We start from the raw sequence: 9,032 nt of genomic DNA, 5'->3' as shown, positions 1-9,032 counted from the left end.
TCTGGTCATTTTCCCTGGAAGCTTATTTTGTGTCTAATTGTAGTTATTTTGCTGCGATTCTGGTGTTATCTTGATGGCTTTTTGGTAAGAAAGGGAGCCTAGCCCTATAACTTGTTCCCCCACCCCCTAGGCCAAAATAAATGGGGGGGGCGGGGCGGGGGGGAGACTAGTCCCCGAGGCTCACAACTGAAGATTTTCCTCAGGTTGATCTCAACCAATAACCATTACTCTCTGGGAAAGTTTATCTAGCCAACTAGGATTCTGCCTAACCAAAGTAACTATTTTCAGCTTGTTGACAAAAGATCCCTACAGGTTGTCAATTCCAGGGATTTGGTTGACCACGTGCCCATGAGCACTGGTCATGATTTCTTTTAAAAAAAGGTGTGGCTTCTCCCAGATTGTCATGTAACTGTTGGTGTGCTGTCTCCTGTCTGGATGAGACTCTGGCCCTGTGAGCGCGTGGAGCCTGTCTTGTTCATCCTTGAATTCCCCCACAGCCCTTAGTCTCTCACAGGGGCCCTGCCCACCCCTCTAGACTCATTTGTCTCCTACCCCTTTATCAGGAGCAGTGCGTGGCCTTGCAGCCCCTGGAATACCCTGTGCTTTTTCATGTAGTGTCTTCTCCCTTATCTGCTGTCTGGCTACAAAGTCCTCTTTCTCCCTTCCCAGGACTCTCCCTGCTAATCACTGGTCAAATTCTGTTTACCTCTTCCCTCAGGGCCACCCCATGCCTGACTCCTCCCACCATGCCCTCGCCTTCACCCACAGCCCTTGTCACCTTCGCTGTGATTATATCGCTGTGATTATATCCTTACACACCCCACAAAGTCCCTTGAGGGCAGACAGTGTCATTTCCTCTCCAGTGCTAGCCCAGTGCCTGATGGTAGGTGCTTAAATGTTTGCTTTCACCTGCTTTCAAAAAGTAAGCAAACTTTGCCGTCTGCAAAGTGCTATCAGGCGGTCACTATCCTGGAAGAGGTCTGGCCTCTCTGAGCCTATATTCGGCTCATTTGAGGGTCTCAGCCCTCTTCTTCCAGGCACGCTTTTCTCTGTGTGTTCAGAGACTGCGTGGGAGGAGAAGGGACTTGGCCAAATTCCAGGGAGAGCCCTGGGCCAGCCGTCCAGGCACCCTTCGCTCCTTTATTTACTTTCTGTGTCTGGGATGCAAGAGCAAGCAGCTGCCCCTGTGTGTGCAGATAGAAACCAGTTGTCCTTTCCTAGTCCTCAGGAAGGTAATGAGGAACTGAAGAGCGTGGGGGCTGCAGGCGTGGCCCTAGAACTCAGGCCTCGTAGAAAGTGGGGCTGCGTAGGGCTGGGGAGAGGCGTGGAAAACCAGCCTCGGGCCAGGGACTGCCTTCCAGCAGAACCAGGGCTGGGACCCCCAGAGAGCAGAGTGGATCTGTTGCCAGACGTAGGAGCTCGTAGGGGCTTTTTGAGGACTGGTTTCCCACCCTTGCCACCACCTTCCCCAGCCCCATGGGGCTCCCTGTCCTGCACATAAACCCTAGGTAGGAAGCCCCTCCTGACCTCCTAGCCCCGCTCCTTTCCTGTCCAGGAGGCCTGGCTCTTAGCTTCTGCCCATATTGCCCAGAGCCACCCTCCTAGGTTCCTGGTGCCTGGCCCACACGTCCGGTTTCCCCAAAGCAGTGTCCTCGGTCTCCACCATTCCCAGGCATTCCAAAGCCCCTCGCAGCCTAGGAGCCCTGTCTTAGAAGACACTTTGGAGGTCAGCATCTCCGTCCTCACTGAGGGAGGGGGAAGGTGAGGTCCAGACAAATGTCAGGTGTGGCTTCTGCCACATGGCTTTTCCCAGCTCCTCGGACTCCTAAACTCCCCAGGGGCACAGCTGCTCCTGCCTCTGTGGGAGCCACGGTGCTCTCTTAGCCGTATCTCTGTAAATGCGCCAATCAGCTGTACCAAGGCCTGCCTCTCCTTCAAAGTGTGTGTTCTTTGTGGAAGGAACCTTACCCCAATGGGAGTTTCCTGAACAAAGTGTCCTAAGCTAGAGGTGAGTGGCAGGGCAGAACCCACATCTCCTGAGATCTCCCCCAGTGCTCTCCCCACTGGACTCTACACCCCCTTCCATTCACTCATTACCGACACGTGTCCTGTCACTTGGGTGATTCCCCAGTCTCTCCCCAAGTCCCCCACCCATGGCAGCTTCACAAGGTGTGATTTTGGGAGGATGACCAAGGCTTGGCAGTGGCTGATCAGGCCTGGATGAGGAATCCAGGCTAGTCAGTGGGCTCAGGAAAGAACAGGACCACAAATTGAAGGGCCTTTGCCCAAGAGGAGTGGTGTGTAAGAGGTAGGCATTAACCCAGGACAAGAATCCAGAGAGGTGTGACACATTTAAATCTATAGAAAAAGGACAGTAAGATGAATCACAAATAAAGGTTAAGGGTCCAGACCGCGGCTATTGATCCAGCAGTATCCCTATGGGGTAGGCACCAGAGGGTCAGAGCAGCTGGCATCAGGGAGATGGCCGGAAGGTTCCAGGCTCCCTCAGACCCAGAGAGGAGCAGCACTGAGGGGGATTAAGGGAGGGGAGGGTTCCTGTTTCCCTGACACCCCAGCCTCTAGACTGGGGTGGGGTGCATGGGAAGAGTTAAGTGCACTTGCAGCCAGGGTGGAAGTGGGGCTGTGAGAGCAGATCTTAGCAGGAACAACACTACTCATCGGGTGCTCAGTGCCGGCAATGCGCCCATTGAAGAGTCACAGATTAAGTAAATTAGAAGAAATCTCTCACTTCTCTCATTTAAAATGTAAACACTCTGTATATTAATGGGGAAGGTGATAGGCGGTGAATAATACACCAACACCACATTGTGAAGTCTCACTTCTATCCCCGAAGGCAGGCATGAGAAAACGTGGGCTGGAAAGGGGGCACCTGGAATGGAAGGAAGCAGGAATTTGAGGGGAAACCTGGAGTAAAAGGGAAGGGGGCTGGAGGGAGAGGAGGGGTGTTGGAGGGAGCACCTGCAGTGGAAGGGAAGGGGGCTGGAGGGAGAGGAGGGGTGTTGGAGGGAGCACCTGCAGTGGAAGGGAAGGGGGCTGGAGGGAGAGGAGGGGTGTTGGAGGGAGCACCTGGAGAGGAAGGGAAGGGGGCTGCAGGGAGCACCTGGAGAGGAAGGGAAGGGGGCTGCAGGGAGCACCTGGAGAGGAAGGGAAGGGGGCTGGAGGGAACACCTGGAGAGGAAAGGAAGGGAGTTGGAGGGAGCACCTGGAGAGGAAGGGAAGGGGGCTGCAGGGAGCACCTGGAGAGGAAGGGAAGAGACGCAGGCTTACCAAAGTCATCCAGTGAGGGACCAAACAAGCTTCTCCAGCCGAAGCCGGTTTGGCTCGGTGAATGGAGCATCGGCTTGCAGACTGGGGGGTCCTGGGTTCGATTCCGGTTGGGGGCGTGTGCCTGGGTTGCGGGCACATCCCCAGTGGGAGATGTGCAGGAGGCAGCTGATCGATGTTTCTGACTCTCTATCTCTCTCTCCCTTCCTCTCTGTGGAAAATCAATAAAGTATATTTAAGAAAAAAACAAACAAACAAAAAAAACAAGCTTCTCCAGAATGGCAGTCATCTGATTCAACTTTATTGCCAATCGTCCCTGGGAGGGTAAAGCCCTTTGTACATCCACCCTCAGCCCTTTGACAAGTATAGCCTTTGGAGAAGAAGGAGGATTTCCAGGAGCTGGGAAGAAACAGTGGTCAGGATGGGGGTCCCCAAGGGGCTATCAGGCCAGGCAAGGGCCAGGCTCCTCTCTCTCTCTCTCTCTCTCTCTCTCTCAATTGCTTCAACTTTATTTTTTAATATTCTTTTATTGATTTCAGAGAGGAAGAGAAAGGGAGAGAGATAGAAACATCCATGGTGAAAGGGAATCATAGACCTCCTGCACGCCCCCGACTGGGGATTGAGCCCGCAACCCGGGCCCGTGTCCTGACCGGGAATCCAACTGTGACCTCCTGGTTCATAGGTCGACGTTCAACCACTAAGCCAGCTGGGCCAGGCTTGTCCGTCTTTCTCAGTCTCAATCTGTTTCTCCTGATTTTTTTCATCCTTGGTATCTTGCATCCTTTCTGGCCTCGAGCGAGCCACAGCCCCGTGGCCAGAGTTACCAAGAGCAGGAGGAGGAGCAGTGCCTTGACAAGGAGGCAGAAGGAAGCGGAGGCCTTCTCTGAAGGGTACCTAAGATCTGGAACAGAAGAAGGAAGGAGGCAGGGGGAGAGGGGACCTCACCAAAGGGAAAGGTGAGTTGCAGACACCCACCCCAAATCCCACAGAGGGGTCTCAAGTTCAGTCAGCTGTGTGCCTTTGCAAGTGTCTCTTGAAATACTTATTCTATTCACAGAAGCTCAGGAACTGAGATCTGAGGAGCAATGTCAAGCTGAGCAAGAGTCTAGAAGAGACCTTCGGAAGTTGGGCGTTCCAGGGAAAGAGGGGAGCCTCCCCACCCAATCCAGGGGTCAAGTCCCTCTGGGAGAGGGTTAGGTTCTAGATTCCATGTATTCTCTTGGGAAGAACTGACGAATGAAGGTGGTGGCCTCGAGGCTCTGCAGTAGCTCAGGGTCCTGGTACCTGCACAGAAGGGCCCAGCAGGGATGAGATAGGAACTCATGTTGCTGACGGGGTTGCTAGCCCTGCAGGTGTAGGAGAGGGCATGGTCCCCAGGCCTCCAGGATGTGCTGAGGACAGAACCTTCACGTGCTGTGTCGACACCATCCTCCCGGGATATCCAGCTGTAGGTCACGTCCAGGCTGGCCTGCTCTACAGAGCATGTCAGGGACATATTACAGAGACCGCCCCCAGAGATCTCAAAGTTCACAGTGATGGAAGGCTCCGACAGCCGTCCTGGATGAAGGAGGAACACAAAAGCCAGCTAGGTCATCAGGGCTTGGGTCTCTTTTCCTAAGTTCCTCAACACTGGGGTCTGGGTGCTGTCCTCTGAGGGCCCCTCCACCCACACAAGCAGGCAGAAACGAACAAAACTCAGCCACCGTACAACCCAGGGTCCCCGGGCAGCTGCGGAGGCAGGCAGGGCTGCCTGTGGCCTCTTCCACTTCCCCTTTATACCTTGCCCCTCTCTCTCACATTGGCACCCACCTTCCTCCAAACCCCATTCTGCCTCCTCAAACCCAGAACATATTGTTACCCTCTCTCTCAGGGACATTTATAGCTTAATCAGTGTCTTAACAAGATTCAAGGTAGAATATCAGTCCATGTCACGGGCACTAAGAAGGAACTTGCATTCAAGTAGAGAGGAGTCACTGATTAGTAGCCCTCAAATCACTCAGAAGGATTTTAAAAAAGGCTCAAGACTGGAGGTGCATTCACACACACACACACACACACACACCCGCCGCCCAGTGTGAAATCTCACTGGGACAGAAGGTCCCCTAGAAATCTCCCCACAAAGCCCGAGCTCTCTGTCAGGCCCCTCCACAGGAACAGCTCCATGCCCCAGTGTTTCGTTGCTCCAGGTCACTCTACCCACGGCAGCAAGGCAGCCCAGATGCTGAGGTCGGGTACACTAGGGACAGTCTGCCTTCCAGTCCCAACCCCTCAAGTCATAACCCCAAGTCCGAGACCCCTCCTCCTCTGCATGGGAAGCCCAGGAAAGCCCGCAAAGGCAGGTGTGCGGTTCCCAAGCTAAACTCACGGTAGATGCGTAGGTTGTACTGCTGCAGGCTAGAGATCTGGGACGTCCTCAGGTTGACTTGAGCTTGGTAAGGCCCCGAGTCCTCCCAGCTCAGATTGCTGATGTGCAGAGAGTAGCTGGGTCTCGGGAAGCTCACTCGGCCCTGGTAGCGAGGGTCGGTCACCGTGACGTTAGCTAAATGTCCCTCTTTCGTTGGCACCACAATAGCTAGCGTTATGTGGGAGGACCAGATGATGTTCTCAACCTCTTCATCAGGTGGTATTTCCAGGGGGAGACTAATGGACTCCTGCAGGACTGCGACCACTTCCTCGGGACCCACGCCGTCTCCAGAATCTCCTTTGGCTGCAGAGAAAGGAAGGAAAGGGGTGCAAACAGACCAGCTGGCGTATCTGGGCTGCTGAGACTGGCAGCAGGGCTGTGCTCTCACTCTCAGTCGAGCAAGTGCTATGGCCCTGCACTTGTCCTTCAGCTGCCTCTTCTGGCTTTAGCTTTCTGCTCAACTTGACTTGAGCACCTACCAGGGGTCAGCTTCCATCTGTGCCCTCAACCTCCAAATTTGACCTCCTCTGTTTGCCATCCGGGGGCTACTCTCCCTTCCACATCTCCAGGCCTCCTCTTCTCTTGGTCCTGCCCTGAAACCATCTCCTATTCCTCTTCCCTCCAGAAGAGCTGAAGCCTTTGGCCCCAAAGAAAGTGACTTGCTAGCCCCAGGCTCAGCCGATGAAAGAGGGTGAAGGACACACTCCTGTCCCCGCTGCAGTCACTCTCACCTTCCTGGAGCAGTGAGAGCAGGAGCAGCCACGGAAGGGCCCCCATGTCCCCAGCCTGGTGCCCGGGAGGTGTGACTTGGCCAGTGCCCAAGGCTGTGAAGAAAGCAAGCTGTCTGCAAGTGACTAAAGACAGTGACTATTTGACAGTCCCGAGGAGAGGGAAATAATTTTCACCCTAGCTCCAGCCCCTGACTTCCTCCTTCCTCTTTCCTCACAAAGCCCCTCCCCCTCCTTCTTGGGAAGATGTCTCTCTCTGCGCCTCATTGGAGAGATGGTTTGCCCATTGATTCATGTCTTGTCTATCAACTCCGCTCAGATCCCACTTCCTAAGTGAAGCCTTCCTAGACTCCCCACCCACTGTGTTTCCAGACCCTTCCCGCCGCTGCCCTGCTCCACCCACCCCTCCCACCCCCCCCACCAGACATACCACCTCTCCCAAACTCTTAGAAAACTTTCTGTCCAGCCTTGGCAGCTCCTATGTAGCTGTGATCATTTGATCTTATAAACAGACCCCATCTTTTTCTGGCTCCCATGCTAGACACATATAGCTCAACTGATATTTTTGGAACAGATGAATGAATGAATGAATGAATGAATGACGTCTTTCTATTTCAAGTTAGTTATATTCCCAATTGAGCAATTATTCAGAGGAAGAAAATGTGGCCCTCTTTTAAAAAAGCAATCTGTACCCAATTGCTGACCCAGTTGTTAATGTTACGGAAAGACTTTAAATCATTCTGTGAGGATATAATGTGGATCAAATCAGACTGAGGGGGAGTGTAAGAAATAAAAAATATCTCTGATGGTCAGAGCTGTCCAGGATGCACGAGGTGACCTTGGGAGGTAGTTTTGGCCCCTGGTGTTCAAGCTAAGACCAGACATCCACTTGCTGGGATATTCGGCAACATCTCTGGCATTAGATGGTGTATAGATGTCGATGTGAACAAAACTAACTTCATCTTTGTACCCCAGAGTTTTCATGCTCAGTCAAGACCAACCTTACTGTCCTTAGCAAGCATATCAAAGATTTCTAGTTGATGATGATCTGTATTCCTTAAAATGTAGCCATATTTTCTCCTAAAGTAGAGGCCACGTTACCTGCTGAACCTGAAAGTTTAAGTGTGTGTGTGTGTGTGTGTGTGTGTGTGTCTCAAAAGCAAGTGTTTCAGAAGGATGGACAAAGTTGGCAACAGTTGAGGTGACTCTGTGTCCAGGTTTCTTGGGACAACCCCAGTTTAAGACTGTTGTCCTGGCCTAATCCTATATAATAAAAGGCTAATATGCAATCGACTGAACAGCAGAATGACCGGTTGCTGTGACATGCACTGACCGCCAGGGGGCAGATGCTCAATACAGAGGCTGCCCTCTGGTGGTCAGTGCGCTCCCACAAGGGGAGTGCTGCTTGGCCAGGAGCCAGGCTCACAGCCAGAAGCCCTGTGGGGAGCGGGCCTACGCCAGCAGTCAGATATCCCCTGAGGGCTCCTGGACTGTGAGAGGGTGCAGGCCTGGCTGAGGGACACACACACACCCCGCCCCGCCCAGTGCACGAATTTTGTGCACCGGGCCTCTAGTTATTAATAGTGTTCCTTTTCACTCTTAGAAAGTGTTCTGATTTATAGGATAAATTATTTGGTTACCCAAGGACAGTAGAAAATCTTATTAAAGGACTCACAGGAAGACAGCTGAACCTTAAGAGACCAAGGCCATCCTTAGCTTTTCAGGTCAACAAATGGCCCTGAAGATCTGGAGGGAGTCATTGGATGGACAGGAGATAAGAGAATGCATCTGGAACCAAACTGCTTGGGCCCCTTCACCAGCAGGACGGGTACTCACAACCTCTGCTTTACAGGTGCTTGTAAACATAAAATGATGCCTGAAAGCACTTCGCAGGGCCTGGCGCGTGGTGAGGGCTTGAGGAAGTCATTGTTGTTATGACTGAAGGCTGGTGTCGCATCAGGATCATGGGCTTTGGCATTATAAAGACTGGGGCCCTTTGTAACTGGCGAATGTCTGGCTATTGAGGAGAATAGGCAGGAAGTCTCTAGCATAAGACACATGAAGGGAGTTACTCAGCAATGTCCACTGGCAACACCCATCAGCCCCTAGAGCAGTGGTTCTCAACCTTCCTAATGCCGTGACCCTTTAATACAGTTCCTCATGTTGTGTGGCCCCCAATTTCATTGTTACAAATTGAACATAATTAAGGCATAGCGATTAATCACAAAAACAATATGTAATTATATATGTGTTTTCCGATGGTCTTAGGCGACCCCTGTGAAAAGGGTCGTTCGATCCCCAAAGGGGTGGCGACCCACAGGTTGAGAACCCCTTCCTTAGACTGAGGAGGCACCTGGCATTGCTGCCAGGACATGCAGCCCAGCTTGGCCTTTTGTGCGGTGTTCCTGTTTTTGTATTTTTAAATTGAATTTTATTTTTCAATTACACTTTACATTTGATATTATTTTGTATTCGTCTCAGGTGTACAACATAGTGGTTTCACAATCATATACTTTATTAAGTGGCCCCCTGATTTCAAGCACGGTCGCCTGCCTCTTCACCAGTCACACCCAGGGGGACGCAGAGGCTCAGCACACTAAGCTGGGCCCTTTGAC

General features: G+C 52.4%; 1 protein-coding gene across 1 annotated transcript; it reads right to left on the bottom strand.

The window, feature by feature from the left end:
- Positions 1-3,578: 3,578 nt before the first annotated feature.
- SLAMF9 (SLAM family member 9) lies at positions 3,579-6,555 on the bottom strand. Its single transcript, XM_070396271.1, has 4 exons — positions 6,421-6,555; positions 5,651-5,992; positions 4,570-4,842; positions 3,579-4,186 (listed from the first exon to the last, which is right to left on the bottom strand). The coding sequence occupies exons 1-4, from the start codon at positions 6,464-6,466 to the stop codon at positions 3,873-3,875; spliced, it is 975 nt and encodes a 324-aa protein (XP_070252372.1). The 5' UTR covers positions 6,467-6,555; the 3' UTR covers positions 3,579-3,872.
- Between the last annotated feature and the right edge of the window lie 2,477 nt (positions 6,556-9,032).

Source organism: Myotis yumanensis, unplaced genomic scaffold (assembly GCF_028538775.1).
Source record: "Myotis yumanensis isolate MYYU_CA2020_CCGP unplaced genomic scaffold, mMyoYum1.0.hap1 SCAF_17, whole genome shotgun sequence".
Taxonomy (NCBI): domain Eukaryota; kingdom Metazoa; phylum Chordata; class Mammalia; order Chiroptera; family Vespertilionidae; genus Myotis; species Myotis yumanensis.
This window is presented reverse-complemented; position numbering and strand designations above follow the sequence as displayed.

Excerpts from the sequence above, each read along its gene's own strand:
- SLAMF9 (XM_070396271.1), bottom strand. The coding sequence starts at position 6,466 with ATGGGGGCCCTTCCGTGGCTGCTCCTGCTCTCACTGCTCCAGGAAG. Across the intron at positions 4,843-5,650 it reads GTACAACCTACGCATCTACC|GACGGCTGTCGGAGCCTTCC; the intron begins GTGAGTTTAGCT and ends TCCTTCATCCAG. Across the intron at positions 4,187-4,569 it reads TGCTGGGCCCTTCTGTGCAG|ATCTTAGGTACCCTTCAGAG; the intron begins GTACCAGGACCC and ends CTTCTGTTCCAG.